General features: G+C 44.5%; 1 protein-coding gene across 1 annotated transcript; it reads left to right on the forward strand.

Annotated features, from left to right (window-relative positions):
• The first annotated feature begins 7472 nt into the window (after positions 1-7472).
• On the forward strand, positions 7473-24826 carry LOC147091376 (putative G protein-coupled receptor 139). The gene is made up of 2 exons (XM_085976552.1): positions 7473-7736; positions 23919-24826. The coding sequence occupies exons 1-2, from the start codon at positions 7556-7558 to the stop codon at positions 24818-24820; spliced, it is 1083 nt and encodes a 360-aa protein (XP_085832678.1). The 5' UTR covers positions 7473-7555; the 3' UTR covers positions 24821-24826.
• Positions 24827-25150: the final 324 nt, after the last annotated feature.

Here is a 25150-nt window from a genome sequence, read left to right on the forward strand (position 1 = left end):
CATGTGTAAGTTGTAATGACTGGACCTCACTGAAAGCATTAATGAAAGCGGCGAATTATACTGCGCACGCGCTGCCTGTGCAGTCGCACGCGTTCTGCCTCTGAACCCCTTCGTTCAGAGGACAGGAAATGCCGGTTTTCCCCACATGCACTGTGCATGCTGAAAACCGGCATTTCATCCGGCCGGATGCGTAAGTACCCCGACCGTACTAGCGCATTTGGAAGGGAATTACTGGGCCAACATTTTACATGTCAATAAAATAAAAAATTTAACAATTGCACAACTTGCCCCCTCGCATCTGCGACTGAGGGTCCAAGGAGGTGCATTGCGCAAGAGGTCATCATCGTACGTATCCTCACACTGTTCCCTTTGGGGAACTGTATGAAGTGGTGGAAGGATTTATGGCCGTGATTAACGCTCATTCCGTGACCGTAACCATCTTTGAACCAGCCATTAGGGTGGTTAGTCCTATGGCGGGCGGGTTTTACGGGCTCCCACAGCCCATCTGATGGGGGGGGGCCACCAACACCCACGGACGCAAGCATCCCGCTGGATGTCCACCCAGAATTTAAAGTTGGAGCTACGACTCCACTTGCCGGGACTGTCTGGAGTGGGGTTCAAAACCCTACTCCTTCTGGCCCAGCGGCGGGGATGCTTACTGCTACGCAAAAGGCCCACTCCGCACAAAAGGTGACACCCATACGTTTCCTGCGCCTTTTCCCTCCCCGTGACTGGAGCCCTATGCTGCCATTTCACGTTGCTAATTGGATTGGGCCTTTGTCATAGCGGTAGGATCCCCGCCGCTGGGCCAGATCAGGGAGGGTTTCGAACCCCGCTCCAAACAGTCCCGGCAAGTGGAGTCAGAGCTCCGGCTCTAAATTCTGGGTTGACATCCAGTGGGATATTAGCGTCCATGGGTGTGGGTGGCCCCCCCTCCTTGTACAGCTTGTGGGAGCCCGTAAAACCCTCCCGCCATAGGACTAACCGCCCTAATGGCTGGTTCAAAGATGGTTACGGTCACGGAATGAGCGTTAATCATGGCCATAAATCCTTCCACCACTTCATACAGTTCCCCAAAGGGAACAGTCTGAAGACACGTATGACGACGACATTGCTAAATAAATAAATGGAATTAAAAGAATTCTTTTAGGGCTTTTAAAAGTCTTTAAATTGCTTTAATTCTCTTTAAAACTACTTCAGATTACTCAAAATAATGTAAACATTTTAAAAAGTTTATAAAAGTTACCAAAATCTTCAAAAAACTTCCAAAAACCTATTTAAACTGCTGCTTTGCATGTAAAAATCCTTAACAGCTTGACAGAAACATTGGGGGCATGTCCAGTGAAACTGAGACCTCAAGGGGCGTGTCTCACTTACACTGCACGCTCCTGGCTTCACGCTGGCTGCACTCCTGGGCGGCGTGACGTCATACGCTGCCCGGGAATGTGCTTTCTATTTCTGCAAGTTCAGGCGTCCCAGAAGCTGATCGGCATGAGCGCGGGGTAAGTGCAAATACGGGGCTTGCACGCGCTGCAAGCCCCGTTCTGGAATTTCTGGGCCATTGTGTAACTATAGCGGCAAACTTTGTTACAGCTTGCCACACGCAGAGGGACAACCAGTGACACATTAAATCTAAGAAAAGATTATATGCATATTATATGTGTGTATATCTATGTATACATGGGTACACATGTCTATACACTGTATGTCTAGACCGGTGGTTATGTGGTCAATCATACATGTATTTCTGTGCTTTGGCAACATAAGATGTATCTTGTCATGCCAATAAAGCAATTTGAATTGAATTGAATTGAATTGAATTGTATTGAATTGAATTGAGAGAGAGACAGGGACAGAGGGAGATGGAGAGAGAGATAGGGACAGGAGGCGATAGAGAGAACGAGAGTGACAGAGGGCGATAGAGAGAGGGAGAAAGGGACAGCGGGAGATCGATAGAGAGACAGGGACAGAAGGCGATAGAGAGAGAAACAGAGGGAGAGAGGGCGAGAGAGAAAGACACACAGCGAGAGAGAGAGAGTGGGGGGAGAGAGATGCATCATTCCAGACACTTCTAGTCGGTTCCCGGGGTCTGAGCAACACCTTTGGAGCAACACAGGCGGAGGTGCAGCACATGTACAATGGCCTCTGGAAGGAGGGTAAAGCAACCAATTTTCAGGCATCCGGTGACATTTTAATTTTAAATTCGGAAAGCTGTTTAAAGCCGGTTAAAAATACAGGAAAGTGATATTGAATATCCCGCGATAAGCTCCAGTTGTATTTTGCTAGATGTTGTCCCCTTTTTGAAAGAGTTTATTAGGGTTATTTAAATCATGTTATGAGAGAGGGGAAACATTTGTGCCCCGTTTGAGCCTGTTAGAGACGGAGGGAATGGCAGCAGAAAAAGAGGAGACAACTTCTGTAAAACTGATCCCAACTCATCGCCAAGGCTGGGGAAAGATAACCTCACTGCCTTTTTAGCAAGCTGTACCATTTTATACACTTTCTTATTTGAGTTCCGTTTGCAATTAGAGTTTACTTGATTATTTTAGTTGCATGCTTAACAACACCATTGAAGAGGGAAAGAGAAACTTGGAGCAAATTCTGCTGTCAAAGTTGCAATGAGACGTGAAAGAATTTACAGATTCTTATTGATCTTTGCGCAAAACATGAACGTTAGAATCAACTTTAGCCTACGTTTCTGGTATGATTTTGGAAGGAACAAGCAACAATTAATTTCCCCATCATCTAAACAAGTTTCAGCCTGGTCCTGAAGTCCAAACGCTTTTAAGGTGGCTCTGAATTGCTTAAAACGTTTTAAAATGGAAATTTCTCAATAATTGATTTTGAACGATTGACTGAAGTGAGAAGCTTCACACAAACATGCAACCATGCTGTAGAGCTGGGGGAGGGCAGGGGAGAATTTGCAGGAGTTACCTAATACTTTTTATTGACTTTATAAAAATATCATTACGACGCTTAGGAAGACAACCAAGAAAGAGGAACAATACAAACCATTTTATTTTAAATAATACAGAAAGAGCAGAAACTGATAATGCTCAATATGTCAGGCAGCATCTGTACAGAGAGAAACACAGTTAAAGTTTCACGTCTGAGACCTTCCAACAGAAATGGAAAATGTTAGAGATTTAACAGATTTTAACCAGGTGCAGAGGCAGGGAAAGGTGAGAGGGGAACAAAGAACAAAAGGGCCGGTCTGTGATATGGTGGAAGGCAGGAGTTGTTTCAATTCTGCTTCTGCACCTGGTTAACGTCTGTTACATCTTTAACTGTTTCCAGCTCTAGCAAAAGGTCACAGATCTGAAAGGTTAACTCTGTTTCTCTCGCTCTCCACAGAGGCAGCCTGATCAGCTGAGTGTCCTAATAATCCTAGTAACTACAGGCTGGTCAGTTTAACATCAGTGGTGGATAAACTTTTAGAACAATAATCAAGGAACAAGTTTACGGACAGTTAGAGAGGTTTAAGCTAAATAAGGAGAGCCAACACTGATTTGTGAAAGGCAGATCGTGTTTGACTAATCTAATTGAATTTTTTGATGAAGTAACAGAGAGGATTGATGAAGGGAATGCAATGGATGTTGTCTACATGGATTTTCGAAAGGCGTTTGATAAAGTACCACATAGAGGCTGGTTAACAAAATTGAGGCTCAGGGAATAGGTGGGACACTGGCAGCCTGGATAAGGAATTGGCTTAAGGACAGAAAACAGCGAGTTGTGTTAAATGGCTGGTTATATGACTGGAGGATGGTATAGAGTGGTGTTCCCTAAGGGTCGGTGCTGGAGCCACTGATTTTTTTGATACAGATAAATTAACTGGATATTGGAATACAGAGTACAATTTCTAAACCTGAGGGTGTGGCAAACAGTGAGGATGATACTAATCGACTTCAACATGATATAGAAAGGCTAGCAGAATGGGCAGATAAGTGGCTGATGAAATTTAATGTGTGATTTGCTGCATTTTGTCAGAAGGAACAGAGAGAGGCAATATATAGTTTAGGGCAAAGTTTCAAAGAGTGTGCAGGGACAGAGGGACATGGGAGTTAATGTGCAATGGTCCCTGAGGCTGGCAGGACATATTGAGAAAGTGGTTAGCAAATCATACGGGATCTTGGGCTTCATCAATAGAGGTAATGAGAACAAATGCAGAGAAGTTATGCTTAATCTTTATAAAGCGCTGGTTAGGCCAGAACTTGCGTCCAGTTCTGGTCACCACATGTTAGGAAGGATATGAAGGCCCTTGAGAGGGTGCAGATGAGATTTACCAGAATGCTTCCAGGGATGGGGGATCTTAACTACAACGATAGGTTAGAGAAGCTGGATTTGTTTTCATTAGAGCAAGGGAGGTTGAGGGGTGAATTGAATGAGGGGTTCAAGATTATGACGGCTTGTTCCAATTAGTTGATGGTACAAGGACTAGGGGACACAGATTTAAGGTTTTGGGCAAGAGATTCGGGGGAATGTGAGGGAAAAACTTTTTACGCAGCGAGTGGTGAGGACCTGGAACTCATTGCCGATGGAAGTGGTTGAAGCAGAGCCATTCAATGTTTTCAAATGGAGACATAATAGTTACTTGAGGGTAATAAACTTGCAGGGCTAGAGGGATAGAACGGGGGAATGGGACTGACTGGGTTGCTGTACAGAGAGCCGGCATGGACTCGATGTGCCGAATGGCCTCCTTTTGTGCCATTATGACTCTATGACTCTGACATGTCGGCGTCGCTGGCAATACCAGCCTTTATTGCCAATCCCTAGTTGCCATTGAGAAGGTCGTGATGAGCTGCCCATTTGAACTGCTGCAGTCCGTGAGGTGAAGGTTCTCCCATAGTGCTGGACTCAACCTTGGCGTTCTCTTTGTACCTGAACTGTGTTCCGACCTCAGGTCCTCTGAATCACCAGGACTGCCAGGCTGTTAAGAGAGGCATTCCAGGCTGTTAAGAGAGGCAAAAGGGCAAATAGCGGAAGCTCAGACCATAATTTTCCAACCCTCTGTAGCTACTGGTGTGTTGCCAGAGGACTGTAAGACTGCTAACGTTGTACAATTGTTTGTTTTTTATTCGCTCATGTGATGTTGGCATTGCTGGCAAGGCCAGGAATTATTGCCCATCCCTAATTGCCCTTGAGAAGGTGGTGGTGAGCCGCCTTCTTGAACTGCTGCAGTACGTGTGGTGAATGTACTCCCACAGTGCTGTTAGGGAGGGAGTTCCAGTGATGATGAAGGAATGGCGATATAATTTTAAGTTGGGATGTTGTGTGACTTGGAGGGGAACTTGTACGTGGTGGTGTTCCAATGCTCCTGCTGCCCTTGTCCTTCTAGGTGGTAGAGGTTGCGGGTTTGGGAGGTGCTGCCGAAGGAGCCTTGGCGAGTTGCTGCAGTGCATCTTGTAGATGGTACACACTGCAGCCATTGTACGCCGGTGGTGGAGGGAGTGAATGTTTAAGGTGGTGGATGGGGTGCCAATCAAGTGGGCTGCTTTAAACTGGATGGTGTCGAATTTCCTTAGATTTGTGGGAACTGCCCTCATCCAAGCTATCCATCACACGCCTGGCGTATGCCTTGTAGATACTGGAAAGGCTTTGTGGTGTCCAGAGTGAGAAACTCGCTGCAGATTACCCAGCCTCTGACATGATCTTGTTACCTCAGCAATTATGTGGCTGGTCCAGTTAAGTTTCTGATCAATAGTGACCCCCAGGATACTGACGGTGGGGTATTCGGTGATGGTAATGCCGTTGAATGCCAAGGGGTGTTGGTTGGATGCTGGCGTGTTGGAGATAGTAATTGCCTGGCACTTGTGTGGCGCGAATGTTACCTGCCATTATCAGCGCAAGCCTGAATGTCATCTCGGTCTTGCTGCTTGCAGGCAGGGGCTGCTACATTATCTGAGGATTTGCGAATGGCACTGAACACTGTGCAGTCATCAGAGAACATGCCCACTTCTGACCTTATGTTGGAAGGAAGGTCAGTGATGAAGCAGCTTAAGGTGGTTGGATTTAGGACATTACACTGAGAAACTCCTGTGGTGATGTTCTGAACTGTGATGATTGACCTCCAACCACCAGAACCATGTCCTTTGTGCTAGGTATGACACCTGCCAGTGGAGAGTACCCCGCTCCTCCCCCCCGATGCCAATTGACTTCAGTATTACTAAGGCTCCTTGATGCCACAACCGGTCAAATGCTGCCTTGATGTCAAAGGCAGTCACTCTCAACTCACGTGTGGAATTCAGCTCTTTTTCCATGTTTGGACCATGGCTGTAATGAAAGCGAGTGACCCTGGTGGAACTCAAACTTGGCATCTGTGAGTGGGTTACTGTTGAGTAAGTGATGCTTGGTAGCACTGTCGACGACACCTTCCAACACTTTGCTAATGATGGAAACTAGACATGTGGTACTGATTCCGCCCCCCCTCCCCACCACACACACACACACACACACAGAGCAGGAGAGGCCCAGGGCCCATTGCCAGCCTGTGCTGAGTTATCCTGATCTCACACCGGGTGTGTTACTGAGCACCACACACAGAGCAGGAGATGACAGGCTCCATCACCTGCCTGTGCTTAGTTCGCCTGATCTCACCCGGTGTTTTACTGAGCCCCACATACAACGAGAAGGGGGCACCGTAGATGGAGATTTACTTTATATCTAACCTGTGTTGTACCTGTCCTACGAGTGTTTGATGCGGCTATGTACAGGAAGGTGTACGCTATATCAAACCTATGCTTTTCATGCCCTGGTAGAGTTTGATGGGGCAATTTCGAGGGACCTTTACTCTGTATCTAACTCCATGCTATACCTGACCTGCCAGAATTGCTGGGACAGTGTAGAGGGATTTCTACTGCGTATTTAACCCGTGCTGTACCTGCCCTTGGAGTTTTTGATGGGAGATTGTAGAGGAAGCTTTACTCTATATCTAACCCTGTTGTTATTCCTGCCCTGGGAGTGTTTGATGGGGGAGTGTAAAGGGTGCTGTGCTCTCTATTTAACCCATGCTGTACCTGCCCTGAGAGTGTTTGATGAGTCAATGTATATGGCGCTTTATTCTGTATCTAACCCATGCTGTAGCTGCCCTGAGAGTGTTTGATGAGGCAGTGTATATGGCGCAGAGGCTGCGCTATTTCCACCACTCCTTCCCTCAGCAACCCTCATGCATCCCATCCGGAGCGGGTAAATGTTCTAACTTACCATGTTACAAGAAGTGTCGGATTGCAAGGGGTTAACTGAAGCTGTTTGATCGGTGAATGCAATTAATGTCTGTCTCCACGGGTTAACTGAAGCTGTTTGTTCAGTGACTGTAATTAATGTCAGTCTCCACAGTTTAACTGAAGCTGTTTGTTCAGTGACTGTAAGTAATGTCAGTCTCGATTGACCATAATTGTATCAGTGCAGGGTTTCCCTCTTCTATTAATAAGGGTCTCCTTTCAATGTGATATTATGTAGTGTCAGTGAGAGCAACATCTTCGGCACTAACAGGGATCACTGTGCTGGTCCACAGAGAGGGAGGTGGAATCTGAGAACAGTAGTTCGGAATGTTACAACAATGGGTCAGAATCTGCGAGCAGTAGATTGGAATGTTACGACAATGGGCAGGAGTTTCTCCTGGGCATTTGACGAACTTTCTGAATATTATGATGATATACCATTAGAATTTCGGATACAGCTGGCACTTCAGATCATTCAATGCATTTACTATCCACTCCTTGCTGCTGTTGGTGTTCCTGGTAAGTCGCTCTATCCAGCAATTGATTCTATAAACCATGTTTTACAGCATTAATGTCCTTGTCATTTAGTCCTCCTTCTGGTTGTGTTTGTTGATCCATGGTAAGTTTCTGTATCCAGCTCTTCTCTCTGCAAACCTTTACTAACAGTATAACTCTTCTCTTAATTTACTCTTCCCTCGTTGCTGCTGTTGTTGGTGTCCCTGTTAAGTCTTTATATCTTGAAATTAGATCTCTGAACCACGTGACACTATTATTATTGTTGTCATTTAAATCTTCATAATAGGAAAGCCATTGTCTTCGGTCCTCGTTCCAAACTCCATTCTCTATCTACCAACTGAGTTCCCCTCCCTGGTCAATATCTCAGTCTGAACCAGACTGTTCGCAAACTCGGCGTTCTCTTCGACCCTAAGCTCAGTTACGACCTCATAGCCTCTGAATCACAGGGCCTGTCTATTCCCGCCTCCATAATATCTCCGTCACCACCACTGCCTCAGCCATTCTGCTGCATAAACCCTCATCCAAGTCTATGTTAAATCCTGACTCGACTATTCCAATACACTCCTGGATGGCCTACCAGTTACAAGCGTCCATAAACTAGAGCTCATCCAAAACTCTGCTGCCAATATCCTAAATCGCATCATGTCACGTTCACATATCACCTCTATAACCACTGGCCTACGTTTTATCCCGAGGAGCAAATATGCAGGCAAATTAGGGAAATCAGCAAAATGCATATTCATGGCTTTCAACTACCCAGATATTAATTTGACAGAAGAGGTAGATAAAGGGCATAAATAAATGGAGTTCCTACAAAGTGTACAGGAATCCTTTATAACCCAATATGTAAAAAACCAACAAGGGAGGATTGACTATAGGATATAGTAACGGGGAACTATAGCCCAGCGCAGATAAGAGAAGTAAATACATGGGAAAATCGAGGCAATAGTGATCATAATATAATACGTTTTTAGATATTAATTAAGAAGGATATAGGTATGACAAAGATCAGGTTAATAGATTGGAGAAATGCTGAATTTGAGGGTCTAAGAATAGCACTTGGGAAAATAAAATGGGCAAAATTATTGGCAACCAATGAGGTAGAGCAGCAATGGGAAACATTTAAGATGGTGTTCAACAGTGTTCAGGAAAAATATATTCTGCTAATAAAGATGTTTTATGAATACATAAAAAGTGAAAGGCTAACGAAGGAAAGAGTAGGGCATATTGGCGGCACCCAAAAGGTAAACTGTGCGTGGAGTGAGGAGACGGGGGTAAGGTTGCTAAGGACTAATTTGCGACTGTCTTCACAGAAAAAAGCAACAATGAATTCAAGGCTGTTAAGGGAGGCAAGGGAAGGTCATGTTGAGTAAGTTGATTGAATTTTTTAAGGAGGTAACGAGGAGGGTCGATGAGGGTAGTGTATTTGATGCAGTCCACATAGATTTTAGCAAGGCCACTGACAAGTTCCCAAATGACAGGTCGGCCAAAAAAGTATAAGACAATGAGATCCTAGGGAAAGTGGCAAGGTTGATCCAACATTGGCTCAATGGCAGGAAACAAAGTGTACTGGGTGTTTTTGTGACTGGAAGGCTGTTTCCATTGGAGTTCTGCAAATTTCATACAAGATCCATTGCTTTTTGCGGTATGAGCCAATAGTTTAGACATCAATGTAGCGGGCATGATTAAGAAGTTTGCAGATGATACAAAAAATTGCCGTGTTGTTGATAGTGAGGAAGATAGCTATAGACGGCAGGAAGATATCAATGGACTAGTGAGGTGGGCAGAAAACTGTCAGATGGAATTCAATCCATTCAAAGAGAAGTGGGGAGGGCTAACAAGGCACGGGAATACACAGTAAATGGTAGGATACTGAGAAAAGTGGAGGAACAGAGGGATTTTGGAGTGCATGTCCACAGATCCCTGAACATAGCAGAACAGGTAGACAAGATGGTTAAGAAGGCACACGGGATACTTGCCTTTATTAGCTGAAGCATAGAATATAAGGGCAGGGATGTTATGCTAGAACTTATAAAACACAAGTTGGCCACAGCTAGAGATCTGGGTACAGATATGGTTCAGAGGAAATTTAAGAGGATGTTGCCAGGAGTAGAGAAATTTAACTATGAGCAAAGATTGGATGGACTGGCGTTGTTTTCTTTGGAACAGAGGAGGCTGAGGGGAGCCTTAATTGAGTTATATAAAATTATGAGTGGCCTAGATAGAGTGGATAGGAAGCACTTATTTCCCTTAGCAGAGAGGTAGCAGGATTAGAGTGGAGTTGTGGAGAAATGATTTCACCCAGAGGCTGGTGGGGTTTGGAACGCACTGCCTGAAAGGCTGGTAGAGGCAGAAACCTTCACAACATTAAAGAGTACTTGGATATGTACTTGAAGTGCCATAACCTGCAGGGCTACAGACCAAGAGCTGGAAAATGTGATTCATCTGGATTTCTCTTTCTCGACCGGCGCAGACACAATGGGCCGAATCGCCTCCTTCTGTCCCATAAATTTCTATGATTCTATAATTCTCTGATTCTTAACCTTCGCTACTGTAAAAAGAACAATCCCAGCTTCTCACTCTCTCCATTCAACTGAAGTCCCAGAGTCCCATTTCCATTCTGTTAAATCTCCTCTACACTTCTCTAATCCTTGACATGCTTGCTAAGTGTGCTACTTAGAATTGGACACAATATTCAGCTGGGGCCTCGTCACTGATTTATAAAAGGTTAGCATTTCTTCCTCGGTTTTGTTACTCTGTGTCTCTGTATGCAAGGTCAAGAACTGCGTATGTTATGTAACATCCACGGCAACTTCTCCTGCCACCTACCAAAATGTTTCACATCACACATTTCTGTGTTAAATTGCATCTGCCATGCATCTGCCCATCTCACGAGTCTGGCTGTGTCCTCCTGAAGCCTGTTACTGTAATCTGCAAACTTTGAAATTATATGCTGTTTACCCAAGTCCATGGCATTGATGTACATGTAAAGGGCAATGGTCCCAAAGCCGACCCCTGGGGAACATCCCTGTATATTTCGCTCCAGACTGAAAACCAACCGTTCACCACTGCTCTCTGCTTTCTGGCTCTGAGCTAATTTCAGAGCCATGTTGCCACTGCAACTTTAATCCCATGTTACCCAAGTTTGATATTATATGGTACTTTAGCAAACGCCTTGTGAAAAGATACGGAAATTGGAAAGTATACGCAGTAGCAATTATAAAATCATAGAATTGGTGAACCAAGTTGTATTGACAATTTGTTTAGTGAAGCATGGCGTGCACATGGATCATAAATACAAATTTAATAAAGTAAATCAATGTTATATAGAGATGGAAGTGCAGGCACTGTGCTGCAAATGTTATATTTGGGAGTTTGTGGAGAGCATTATGATCCCGAACAACCATGTTTGCAATAAGTGACTGTATCTTGCAGAAATTCTGCTCAGAGTTTTTGAGCTGGAGTCTGAGGTGCAGACATTGCAGGGCTTCAGGGGTGGGTACAGTTGCCTGGACATTTTGACACCGGAGGCCGGCACACACTTTAGGTTAAGTAGTGGTACAGTTCTGGTTAATGTTCAGCGACAGGAGGGTGTGCCTGAACTCAGGCAGGTAAGCGAAGACCAGGTGCAGTGATGGAGGAGCATCAGCTTTTGCCCTTGTCCAACAGTTGTGAGGTTCATGCTGCCCGTGTAGATGAGGGGAAAGCCTGCAGGATGGATGAGCAAGCTGACCATGGCACCATGTAGCAGGAGGCCTTTGAAGTGGTGGGGGAGTGAAAGGGAATTTTGTTGTGGTAGGGGACAGTATAGTCAGGGGGATAGATACTGTTTTCTGCAAACGCGACCGAGATCTGAAGGTTGTGTTGTCTGCCCGGCACCAGGGCTAAAGGTATCTCCTTGCAGCTGGAGTCGAACTTGGAGTGGGAGGGGGAGAATCCAGTTTGTGTGGTCCACATAGGAACCAACGATATATGTAGAAATAGGAATGAGTTTCTGCTGAGAGAGTTTGAGGAGCTGGGTTCGAAATTAAACAAGCAGAACCTCAAAGCTAATAATCTCTGGATTGTTACCCGAGCCACGTGCAAATTGGTACAGGAAAAAACAGATTAGACGCTTAAATGCGTAGCACAAAGAATAGCGTGGGAGGAAGGGGTTTCATTTCATGGTGCACTGGCACCAGTGCTGGGGTAAGGGGGAGCTGTTCTGTTGGGACGGGCTCCACTTGAACCATGCTGCGACCAGTGTCCTGGTTAACCGAATAACTAGGACAGTAGACAGGGCTTTGATCTATTGAAGAGGCGGTGGGAGGGTTCAGGAAAGAGTAAATTTAAAATCAGCGAGAGAAATGGCAAGGCTATTGAACAGAGTGGAGTTTTGGGTCAAAAAATGCTGAGTGGGTCAGGAAGGGACAGAGATATAACAAAGCTAATAAGGCATCAGGTGAAATAAGGGAAAAAGAGAAACAAGTCAAAGCTATAGGCCCTGTATCTGAATGTGCAAAGCATTCACAACAAAATAGATGAATTAATAGCGAAGATAGAAATTAACAGGTTTCATCTAATAGCCATAATGGAGACGTGGTTGCAAAGTGGTCAAGGTTGGGAACTAAATATTCCAGGATACATAACTGTTAGAAGGGATAGGCAAAATGGAAAAGGATGATGGGATAAAGACAATGGATAGAAAGGATATTAGCTCCGAAACTGCAGAAGCAGAATCAGTTTGGGTGGAGCTAGGAAACAGCAAGGGTCAGAAAATATTGGTGGGAGTATTTATAGGCCCCAAAAAGTAGTTGTAATGTAGGGCAGAGTATAACTCAGGAAATTAGAGGTGCTTGTAACAAGGGTAATACAGTAATCATGGGGGACTTCAATCTACATATAGACTGGGCAAACCACATTTGCAGTAATAGTGTGGAGGACGAATTCATGGAATGTATGCACGATAGTTTTCTAGATCAGTATTTTGAGGAAGCAACTCGGGAACGGGCTATTTGAGACCTAGGATTGTGCAACGAGAAAGGGATTTAGGAAAGAGTGACCATAATATGATAGAATTTTACATTGAATTTTAAAGTGATTCAGTTAAAACCGAAACTAGGGTCTTAAACCTGAACAAAGCAAACTATGTATGTTTGAGGGGTGAGCTGGCTAAGGTTGATTGGGAAACTACATTAATAGATATGACAGTGGACAAGCTATGGCTAGCATTTATAAAATAATACATAATTTACAACTTATATACAATCCTTTAATGCAAAAAAAACCAACAGGGTAAGTGGTCCAAACGTGGATAACGAGAGAAGTTGAAGATAATATTAAATCATAGGAAAAGGCTGAGATGCTGCCAAAAAGAATAGTAAGCCTGAAGATTGGGAGGATTTTAGAACTCAGCAAATGGGGACCATGAAATTGAACAAGAAATGGAAAATGGAGTACGGGAGTAAACCAGTGAGAGACATAAAGCAGACTGTAAAACTTCTATAGGTATGTAAACAGGAAAAAATAAGCGAAAGTAAATGCGGATCTTTACAGGCTCAGACAGGAGAAATTATAATGGGGCTTAAGGCAATGGCAGATAAATTAAGCAAGTACTTTGTGTCTCTCTACACAGTAGAAGATGCAAAATTCTTCCCGAAAACAATGGAGAACCAAGGGAATGTGGAGAATGTGGAGCTGAAAGAAATTAGAATCAGTGCAAAATTATTACTGGAGAAATTAGTGTGACTGAAAGCCGATAAATAATTTCGACATGATGGCTTACTTTCAAGCGTTTTGCAAGAGTTGGCTATAGAGATAGTGGGTGCAATGGTTGTTAGTTTCCAAAATTCCATAGATTCGAGAACGGTTCCCATGGATTGGAAGGTAGCAAATGTAACCCCTTTATTTAAGAACGGAGGGAGAGGGAAACGGGAAATTACAGACCAGATAGCCTGACATCAGTAGTAGAAAATGCTGGAATTTGTTTTTAGACGTGCCAACATGGCACTTAGAAAATAATAATAGTATTGGGCAGAGTCAACACGGATTTATAAAAGGGAAATCTGGTTTTACATATCGATTAGAGTTTTATAAGGTTGTAACTAACAGAATAGAAAAGGGGCAACCTGTGGATGTGACGTATTTCGATATTCAGATGGTGTTTGATAAGGTGCTATACAAGAGGTTATTTAAAAAAATTAGGGCTAATGGGATTGGGGTAAAACACTAGCCTGGACTCGGGATTGGTTAAGGAAAGAAAAGAGAGTAGGAATAAACTGGTAATTTCCAGGTTGTCAGGCTGTACCTAGTGGGGTAACGGAAGGATCAGTGCTTGGGCCTCAGTGATTCACAACTTACATCAATAATTTGGATATGGGGACCAATTGTAATATATGTAAGTTTGCTGATGGTACAAAGCTGGTTGGGAATGTAAGTTGTGAGGAGGATGCAAGGAGGCTTCAAGGGGATGTAGACAGGTTATGTGTGTAGTAAAAACATGGCAAATTGAATATAATGTGGAAAAATGTGACGTTATCCACTTTGGTAGGAAAAATAGAAAAGCAGATTATTTTTAAATGGTGAGAGATTGGGAATTTGCTAATGTTCAAATGGACATGGGTGTCGTTGTACACGAATCACTGAAAGTTAACATGCAGGTAGAGCAATCAATTAGGAAAGTAAATGTTATGTTGGCCTTTATTACAAGAGAATTGAGTATAAGAGTAAAGACGTCTTACTACAATTATATAGGGCCCTGTTGAGACCAGAGTTAGTGTAATATGTACAGTTTTGGTATCCTTACCTAAGGAAGGATTGACTTGCCACAGAGTGCGTGCAACGAAGGTCCACCGGATTGGTTCCTGGGATGGGGGATTGCCCTATGAGGAGACGTTGAGTAGTCTAGCCCTATATTCTCTAGAGTTTAGGAGAATGCGAGGTGATCTCACTGAAACATACAAAATTCTTACAGGGTTTGACAGGGTAGATGCAGTGATGATGTTTCCCTTGGCAGGGGAGTCTAGAACCAGGAGTCACAGTCTTAGAATAAGGGATCTGCTATGTAGGACTGAGATGAGGAGCAATTTCTGCACTCACAGGGTCGTAAAAGTTTCGAATTCTGTACCCCAGAGAGCTGAGGAGGCTCAGTCATTAGTATATTCAAGACAGTTATCGCTATATTTTTGAATATTAGCGGAATAAAGTGATATGGAGATAGTGCAGGAAAGTGGAGATATGTTAGAAGATCAACCATGATCTCATTGAATGGCAGAGCTGGCTAGAAGGGCCATATGGCCTACTCCTGCTCCTATTTCTTATGTTCCTATATTCTTACGTCTCAAGTAGTATTCAGAAGGTTACAGGCTATTTAACTTACTGGTTAATATTTTAGTACTTTCCTTTGATTCCTTGGTGTCAACCCTTCGCTCAATTTTTTTATTCTTCCCCTCTGTAAAGCACCATTACAGGTTTAGCTGGCTGAGGTCAATATTTAGAAACATCCTGTTTTTCTTGTTCTGGATTCAGGTTATCAGAATGCCCTGGGAATGAAATTCCTGGATTGAGGCAGGAGCAGTGTCAACTTGCCGGCCCTGGGAATGAAATTCATGGATTGAGGCAGGAGCAGTGTAACCTAGGTGGCCCTGGGAATGAATTTCCTGGACTGAGGCGTGAGCATTGTAATCTACGTCGCTCTGTGAATGAAATTCCTGGACTGACGTGTCATTGCCACGTCCGCCGAGGTTACACTGCTCCCACCTCAGCCCAGGACTGTTATTCCCAGGCCCGCTTAGATTACACTGCTCCTGCCATAGTCCATACATGTCATTGCCACTTCCGCCTAGATTACACTGCTCCCTCCTCAGTCATAGAGTCATAGAGTTATACAGCACGGATAGAGGCCCTTTGGCCCATCGTGTCCGCACCGGCCATCAAGCCCTGTCTAATCTAATCCCATATTCCAGCATTTGGTCCGTAGCCTTGTATGCTATGGCATTTCAAGTGCTCATCCAAATGCTTCTTGAATGTTGTGAGGGTTCCAGCCTCCACAACCCTTTCCGGCAGTGAGTTCCAGACTCCAACCACCCTCTGGGTGAAAAAGTTCTTTCTCAAATCCCCTCTAAACCTCCCGCCCTTTACCTTGAATCTATGCCCCCTAGTTATTGACCCTTCTGCTAAGGGAAAAAGCTCCTTAGTATCCATCCTATCTATGCCCCTCATAATTTTGTACACCTCAATCATGTCCCCCCTCAGCCTCCTCTGCTCCAAGGAAAACAAACCCAATCTGCTCAGTCTCTCTTCATAGCTGAAGCGTTCCAGCCCTGGTAGCATCCTGGTGAATCTCCTCTGCACCCTCTCCAAAGCTATCACATCCTTCCTGTAGTGTGGCGACCAGAACTGCACACAGTATTCCAGCTGTGGCCTAACCAGTGTTTTATACAGCTCCATCATAACCTCCTTGCTCTTATATTCTATGCCTCGGCTAATGAAGGCAAGTATCCAATATGCCTTTTTTACCACCTTATCCACCTGTTCCGCCTCCTTCAGGGATCTGTGTACTTGCACACCCAAATCCCTCTGACCCTCCGTCTTGCCTAGGGTCTTACCATTCATTGTGTATTCCCTTGCCTTGTTAGTCCCCTCAAAGTGCATCACCTCGCACTTTTCCGGGTTAAATTCCATTTGCCACTGTTCCACCCATCTGACCAACCCATCGATATCGTCCTGCAGACTGAGACTACCCTCCTCGCTATTTACCACCCTACCAATTTTTGTATCATCCGCGAACTTACTGATCATACCTTTTACATTCATATCCGAGTCATTAATATAGACCACAAACAGCAAGGGACCCAGCACCGATCCCTGTGGTACCCCACTGGCCACAGGCTTCCAGTCACAAAAACAACCTTCGACCATCACCCTCTGCCTTCTACCACTAAGCCAGTTTAGATTACACTGCTCCCGTCTCAGTCCAGGAATCTGTGTAATCTAGGCGGCCATGGGAATGAAAATCATGGACTGAGTCGGGAGCAGTGTAATCTAGGCGGCCCTGGGAATTAAGTGCCTCGACTGAGGCGGGAACTATGTAATCCTGATAGCCCTGGGAATGAAATTACTGGACTGAGTCGGGACCAGTGCAATCTAGGCAGCCCAGGGAATTATATTCCTGGAATGAGGCGGGAGCATTGTAACCTGGCCGACCATGGGAATGAAATTCCTGGATTGAGGCAGGAGCAGTGTAATCTAGGTGGCCCTGGGAATTAAATTGCTGCACTGAGGAGGGAGCAGTGTAATCTTGGCGGCTCTGGGAATGAAATTCCAGGACTGCGTCGGGAGCAGTGTAATCTAGGTGGCCCTGGGAATGAAATTCCTGGACGGAGGCAGGAGCAGTGTAATCTAGGCAGCCCTGGAAATGAAATTCCAGGACTGAAGCGGGATCACTGCAATCTGGGCGGCCCTGGGAATGGAATTCCTGGACTGAGGCGGGAGCAGTGTAATCCTGGTAGCCCTGGGAATTAAATTATTGAACTGAGTCGGGAGCAATGCAATCTAGGCAGCCCCGGGAATTATATTCCTGGAATGAGGCATGCGAAGTGTAACCTGACCGACCATGGGAATGAAATTCATGGATTTCGGTGGCAGCAGTGTAATCTACGTGCCCCGAGATTGAAATTCCTGGACTGAGGCGGGAGTTGTAGAATCGAGACTGCCCTGGGATTGAAATTCCTGGACTGAGGCGGGAGCAGTGTAATCTAAACGGTCCTGGGAATTAAATTCCTGGACTGAGGAGGGAGCAGTGTAAACTATGTTGCACTGGGAATTAAATTCCTGGACTGAGATGGGAGCAGTGTAATCTAGGCGAACGTGGCAATGACATGTATGGACTATGGCAGGAGCAGTGTAATCTAAACGGTCCTGGGAATTAAATTCCTGGACTGAGATGGGAGCAGTGTAATCTAGGCGGACGTGGCAATGACATGTTGGACTATGGCAGGAGCAGTGTAATCTAAACGGGCCTGGGAATTACAGTCCTGGGCTGAGGTGGGGGCAGTGTAATCTGGGCGGACCTCGGAATGAAATCCATAGACTGAAGCTGGAACATTGTAAACCAGGCGGCCATAGGAATGAAATTCCTGCACTGATTCGGGAGCATTGTCTTGTAGGCAGTCCCATCATTCCATCACTGGGATTATCTTAAGGATCATGCCGTTTAGGAACATATATTTATTGTGAAGGTTTTTACCCTAACGGTCTGAGATGGGATAAATCAGAGTTCAAGATTGGGGCAATCCATCTTTTTTCTTATTTTATTCCTTCCTCTTTTTGTTTGTCTCTCGCATTTTGTTCTCAGTTACAGTGCAATAGAGGAAAGTAACTTCCATTCTCTCTGTCCTGTCGCCAGAATTTTCTGGATGGCTGAAATACCCGCTCATCATCCATTTCCAGTCAGTGTCTCCATTCCCACTATCTCCAGTTCTGCAAAAGTGGCACTGCTTCTGATGGCAAGAATAGGATGACAAGGATAATTTACTTTCTCACAAAATATTCATTCTGCCAGATTTCAATACATTTATTTCCAATCTTTGTTCTGAATTTTGAATTGGATCCCATGCCCATCTGTCACAGTTCAGTGAATCCCCGGAGTGCATCGCACTTAAGTTCTACTCCTAGTACTCGTGAGGGCGAGTGTTCCTCTGGGGACTGTAGCCAGATTCAAGTACATGGCACCACGTGTGTCTCAGCTGCACGTGGGGTGGGGAGGAAAAATAACTGGAGAGCAATAGTGGTCGGAGTTTCGATATTTAGGGGAGTTGACAAGCGTTTCTGCGGCCATAGACGTGACTTCAGGATGGTATTTTGCCTCCTTGGTTCGAGGGTCAAGGATGTCACTGAGCGGCTCCAGTGCACTCCGATGGGGGGGAGGTGGTGAACAGCCAGAGGTTGTTGGCCCTATTGGTACCAATTACATAGGCAGGAAGAGGGATGAGGTCCTGCAGGCAGAGTTTAGGGAGCTAGGAGAGAGATTAAAAATTAGGACCATAAAGCTATTAATCTCCAGATTACTCCCGGTGCCACGTGCTAGTGAGTCCAGGAGTTGGAAGTTGGAACAGACGAATGCGTGGCTGGAGAAATGATGCAGGAGGGAGGGCTTTTAATTCCAGATGCATTGGGACCATTTCTGAGGAAAGTCGGTCCTGTACAAGCCTGACGGGGTAAACCTCAACAGAGCCGGGACCAATATTATCGTGGGGAGGTTTGCTAGTGCTCTTCGGGAGGGAATAACGTGGCTTGGCAGGGGGGTGGGCACCAGCATATAGGAGTAGAAAAGAGGAATAAAGTGCATAAAAGAGTGTGTGTGTTGGGTAGTACTTGTTAACAAAGTATTACTGGATGTGGAAGTAGTTCCATATTAGATAGGAGCAGAATCACAAAGACTACGCAACATTCAATAATGGGTTTAGGACGCAGGTACGTGAACGCATAAAGTGTGCTGAATAGGGTTGGTGAGATACAAGCACAATTAGCGGTGTGGCAATATGATGTTGTGGCAATAATGGAAACGTGGCTTAATAACTGTAAGGGCTGGGCAATTAATATTCAAGGGGACAATGTGTTCAGAGACGATAGGGAAGATAAAAGGGAGGTGTGCTGGCAGTTCTGCTTCAGGAAGACATTGTAGTTTTGGAAATGGAGAACGTTCTTGAGGGGACAAGGACAGAATCCGTTTAGTTGGAGTTGATGAGCTCAAAGGGTACGATCACGCTATTGTGGCTATTCTACAGGCCTTTAAACAGAGAGAGGCAGGTAGAGGACAAATCTGCAGGGAAATCGCAGAGATATGCAAGAGACATAAAGTGGTGTTATTGGGGGATTTTAATTACCCAAATCTCGATTGGGATAATGATAGGGTAAAGGCAAAGGGGAGTTAAGGAATTTCTGAAATGTGTTCAGGAGAATTTCCTTGACCAGTATGTTCTTGGCCCAATTACGAATGAGGCATTGCTGAATCTGGTGCTGGGGATGAGGTGGGCAAGGTCGACCAAGTGCCACTGGGAGAACACTTGGGTATGAGTGATCATCGTATCATAAGATTTAAATTAGCAACGGAGAGTAGCAAAGAACAATCTAGAGTGGAACTTCTAAACTGGAATAGGGCTAACTTCAATGGGATGCAAAGGCATTGAGCCAGGGTAAAATCGAACAAAAGACTGACAGGAAATACTGTAGTGTAATAATGGGTGATTCTTAATGAGGAGATGTTCCAAGTACAGGCTAGTTACATTCCAACAAGAGGAAGGGCAAAGGAACCAAAGGAAGGCCGCCTTGGATGACGAGGGTGACAGAGAAGATGACAAAACGAAAAAGAGCGTTTATGATGAATGTCAGGTGAATGTTTCAATTGAGAACCACACTAAATACAATAATTTGAGAGGGGAAGTGAAGTTGAAAATAAGATTGGCAAAGAGATATTATGGGAGTAGAATGGTAGGTATAATAAAACAGAACACACAAAAAATTCAAATGGCAAGAGAACAGTAAGCGGGCAGTATGAGGTGCGGTCGGGCCTATTAGGGAGAAAGAAGATAATATGTGCTTAGAGGCGCAGTGCAAGGCGAGAATGAGTATTTTGTATCGGTATTTACTAAGGAGGTGGATGCTGACAAAATATCGGTAGAAGTGGAAACGGTAGAAGCAATGGAAGGGGTGAAAATGATAGACAGGTTGTACTAGAAAGGCTGGGTAAGCTTTCAGTGGATAAGCCGCCTGGTCCAGATGGCTTGCATCCCAGATTTATGGGGAATTGAGGGGGGAGATAGCAGAAGGGCTTGCCATAATTGTCCAATCTTCCCTAGTTGTGGGGAAGGTGCCTAAAGATTGGAAAGTGGCAATAGTGATACCATTGTTCAATAAAGTGTGTAAGGACAATCCTAGTAACTACAGGCCAGTCAGTTTAACATCAGTGGTGGGTAAAGTATTAGAAACAAAAGTCAAGGAAAAATGTAACGGGTACTTGGAAAGGTTTAAGATAATTTGGGAGAGCCAACACGGATTTGTAAAAGGCAGATCGTGTTTGAATAACCTAATTGAATTTTTTGATGATGTAACACGGAGGATTGATGAAGGGAACGCAATGGGTGTTGTCTACATGGAATGTAGGGCGGCGTTTGACAAAGTACCACATGGAAGGCTGATAAAATAAATTGCAGCTCATTGAATAGGTGGGTCAGTGGCAGCTTGGATAAGGAATTGGCTTAAACACAGGAAGCAACGAGTTGTGGTAAATGGCTGTTTTTCAGACTTGAGCATTGTAGACAGGTTATGCTGAATATTTATATAACGCTGGTTAGCCCACAACTGGAGTATTGCGTCCAGTTCTGGTCACCACACTTTAGGAAGGATGTGAAGGCACTTGAGAGGGTGCAGAGGAGATTTACCAGAATGCTTCTGGGTATGGGTGACCTTAGCTACAAGGACAGTTTGGAGAAGCTGGATGTGATTTTATTAGAGAAAAGGAGGTTGAGGGGTGATTTGATTGAGGTGTACATGATTATGACGGGATTGGATAGGCTAGACAGGTCAAGGCTGTTCCCACCAGTTGATGGTGCAAGGACTCAGGAACAGACATTTAAGGTTTTGCCCAAGTGATACAGGGGGGATGTGAGGAATAAAGTTTTTATGCAATGAGTGCCGAGGACAAGGAACTCGCTGCTGATGGAAGTGGTGGAAGTGGAGACAGGCATCTGTTTTTCAAAGGGAGACTGGGTCGGCACTTGAGGGAAATAAACTGTGAGGGCTACGGTGATAGAGCGGGGGATGGGACTGACTGGATTGCTCAACAGGGAGCCGGCACGGACTCGATGGATCGAATGTCCTCCTCCTGTGCCATAATAACCCTACGATTCTATGACTCTATGAATTACTGTTCTTGTCATTTACTGCCCTCCCCAGCTGTTGTTGGTATACCTTGTTCTCTGTACCCAGCTATTAATTCTATAAACTACGTTTCACTGAATTACACTTCTTGTCATTTAGTCCCCCGCACCAACACCCACCCCTGCGTTGGTGCTCCTGGTAAGTCTCTGTACCCAGCTATTAATTCTATAAACAATGTTTCACTGACTTACTGTTTTGTCATTTATTCCCCCGCACCAACCCCCACCCCCCACGTTGGTGCTCCTGGTAAGTCTCTGTACCCAGCTATTAATTCTATAAACAATGTTTCACTGACTTACTGTTTTGTCATTTACTCCCCCGCACCAACCCCCACCCCCCGCGTTGGTGCTCCTGGTAAGTCTCTGTACCCAGCTATTAATTCTATGAACAATGTTTCACTGACTTACTGTTTTGTCATTTATTCCCCCGCACCAACCCCCACCCCCCACGTTGGTGCTCCTAGTATGTCTCTGTATTCACTTTGTAAATAATGTTTAACTGTATTTCTCTCCTTGTCATTCCCCAGCCCATTCACGCTGCTGTTGGGTATTGATTCCGAACGTGATACGGTATTACCAAGATTCCAATTTTCTATATTTAACTCTGGCAAAATATTGGAGTAGAGACTTTATTTAACGGATTTCAGTCTGTTATGTCCTCTGAACATTTGTAACAGATCAGAATAATGTTTTCTTGGTTTAGGAGATTTTTCAACTAATGGCCAAACGTCATCGACCTGAAAGGTTCATTCTGTATCTCTCTCCACAGATGCTGTCTGACCTGCTGATTATTTCCAGAATTTTCTGGGCTTTTTTTTCATTTTCCAGCATCCGCAGTATTTTGCTTTTGTGTTCACGAGATGCTTTGTATGGTTACTTACACAGTGCCACAGGATTAAATCCTGACAGATCACATCCACATCTTCAAATGTCTGCAATCTCCACTAATCATTGTGTTCCAGTCAGTGTCTCCTGTCCCACCATCTCCAGTTCTGCATTAGTGACACTGCTTCCGATGGTTGCAGCAGGATTACAAGGACAATTTGCATTCGCACAAAATGTCCATTAAGCCAATTTCAATATGTTTAGTTCAGATTTTCGGCATTCGTCGTATTTTACTTTTGTTGTCACCTAACCCTCGGCGTAGGTAGTTAAACCACATCACAGGAACAATTGCTAGCAGATGTCATACACATGCTATCTATTTCCAATTTTTGTTTTGAATTTACAATTGGATCCCATGCCGGTCTGGCACAGTATAGTGGATCAGCCAGTGAGACCCAGAATGATTCTCCATTGCCTCCTGCTGTATTTCAGGATAAGCAATCCCAGCTGATTGTAACTGAAGCACTGAGGATAAGGAAATCCTTTCATATCTTCTCGTCTAATATTCACTGCAGAAGTTGGAAACCAACAGGTGAAAAAGCACAAGGATACATCTCTTTAACTTCTGTTTAGATACTTTACAAACACATTCGGTGGCACTTTGCTTTTGGGTTAAATCGTTTGATTCGATGCTAATAAATGCACTTAATGAGACATTATCTGGTCAAATATAACTAATTATTTTAATTCAAAGTCCTTTCTTTGCAATGTTATTTTGAAAATCTTCAATTCAATCATCTGAAATTCGTTTATTGCAACAAAAATGCAGAAAACTCAAAGTTTAAGACATTTCTTACTGCCCAGTTATCTTTATAACTTCAGTCATATGTATTTATTATCTTAGCAGCCATACATTTTAAATAAAATTGTGTGTAATTATTGCATGTCAAGGTAGCAGTTTATGTATTTTACTGTTGCATTCATTTTCAGTTGGAAACATAATGGATATTCTTATCAGGAACCGGAATCCTAGCGGGATTTCCCCCTCCCTAACACAGGGGCACAGAAGCGAATTGCACCACTCCAAATGCTGCTTGATCCTGGGAAACAAAGTATTTATGACAGGGCCTGGTCCTTTATGTCCCTGGTACCCCTAGTGGTACTTTTGAAAGCGGGGCTAAATGTTGATCAACCATTTAATCTCTCATTGACCAAACATCTGTCAGTTTCCTGGTGTATTTACTTTCATTTCATTTATTGATTCCACAATGTATTCCCAATTATTCTTACAATAAACCCTGTATTCAGCGCCACAGGTAATAGAATTAGAATATATCATTGAATGTCGGTAATGAGTTGCATATTTCACCCCGAATTACAATAACCTGCATTTATTGCATCCAGCCTGATGTGTAATGCCCCTGTTTGTTTTCCTTACTCACAGTTAACTTAATAACGATTGTGATCCTGTCTCGGGGAAAGTGCGGTCTCTCCAAATGTGTCACTCGCTACCTGGTGGCCATGGCAGCGGCAGATCTACTGGTCGTTATCCTCGATCTGATTTTGAGGCACATTCCGATTGTTTATAGGGAACAGTTTAGCTTTGTGGCGTCCATCCCCGTGTGTAATATCCATGGCGTCCTGCTTTATGCAGCCACAGACTGTTCTGTCTGGTTCACCGTCACATTCACCTTTGATCGATTTGTGGCCATTTGCTGCCAGAAGATGAAAACGACATATTGCACCGAGAAAACAGCGGGTGTGGTTCTGGGAACAGTGACTGTGCTCAGCTGTTTAAAGAACATCACCTGGTATTTTATGTTAACATATATGTATGGGCTTGTGAACTACCCCTGGTTTTGTATGGTAACAGAGGTTGTTTGGTATTCACGGGTCTGGGTTGCAATCGAGTTCCTTCATCATATTCTATCTCCGGGCTTCCCATTTCTTCTGATTCTGCTGCTCAATGCTGTCACCGTCAGACACATTTTATTCTCCAGCAGAGCCCGCAGGAGACTTCGGGGTCCCAGCAGTGGGGAGAGTCCCAGAGACCCAGAGATGGAGAGCCGCAGGAAATCCATCATTTTACTGCTTGTTATCTCCGGCAATTTCATCCTGTTATGGGCAGTGATTATGGTATATTCTATATGGTACCGGATGTGGGAATTGGGTTATCAGTCTGTATATCTACCTGTTTATGTACTAGAAATGGGATTCATGCTCCAGTTGCTGAGTTGCTGCACAAACACTGGGATTTATGCCGTGACCCAGACTAAGTTCAGAGAGCAGTTGAAGAATGTGGGGAAATATCCCTTTACTCTGATTGTAAAATTCATTAAAGGATGAGAAGAAGCGGAGATTTTGCAGCCTGAGACCTCCCTGGGCCTGATATTGTAGCGAGCCACTCTCCCTCATCTGTGGGCCCTGTGATCTGGATGGACATTAACACGCTCGCTCACACATTGTGTACACTGGGCTCCCTGGGCCTGATATTGCGGTGAGCCGCTCTCCCCCGGGCCAGGCTGGGCCAGTGATCTGGGTGAACATTCACACTCTCACTCGCACACTCTCTACACTGGGCTCCCTGGGCCTGATATTGTGGTGAGCCACTCTCCCCCGGGCCAGGCCGGCGGGGCCATAGATCTGGGTGAACATTCAGACACTCACACGCACACT

Source organism: Somniosus microcephalus, unplaced genomic scaffold, assembly GCF_052327205.1.
Source record: "Somniosus microcephalus isolate GS21.2 unplaced genomic scaffold, FLI_Smic_1.0 unresolved_chr3, whole genome shotgun sequence".
Classification (NCBI taxonomy): domain Eukaryota; kingdom Metazoa; phylum Chordata; class Chondrichthyes; order Squaliformes; family Somniosidae; genus Somniosus; species Somniosus microcephalus.

Bases quoted from the DNA above. Each gene is read 5' to 3' on its own strand.
- LOC147091376 (XM_085976552.1), top strand. From the start codon at position 7,556: ATGGGTCAGAATCTGCGAGCAGTAGATTGGAATGTTACGACAATGGGC. The intron at 7,737-23,918 runs GTAAGTCGCTCT...CCTTACTCACAG, and splicing joins TGCTGCTGTTGGTGTTCCTG to TTAACTTAATAACGATTGTG.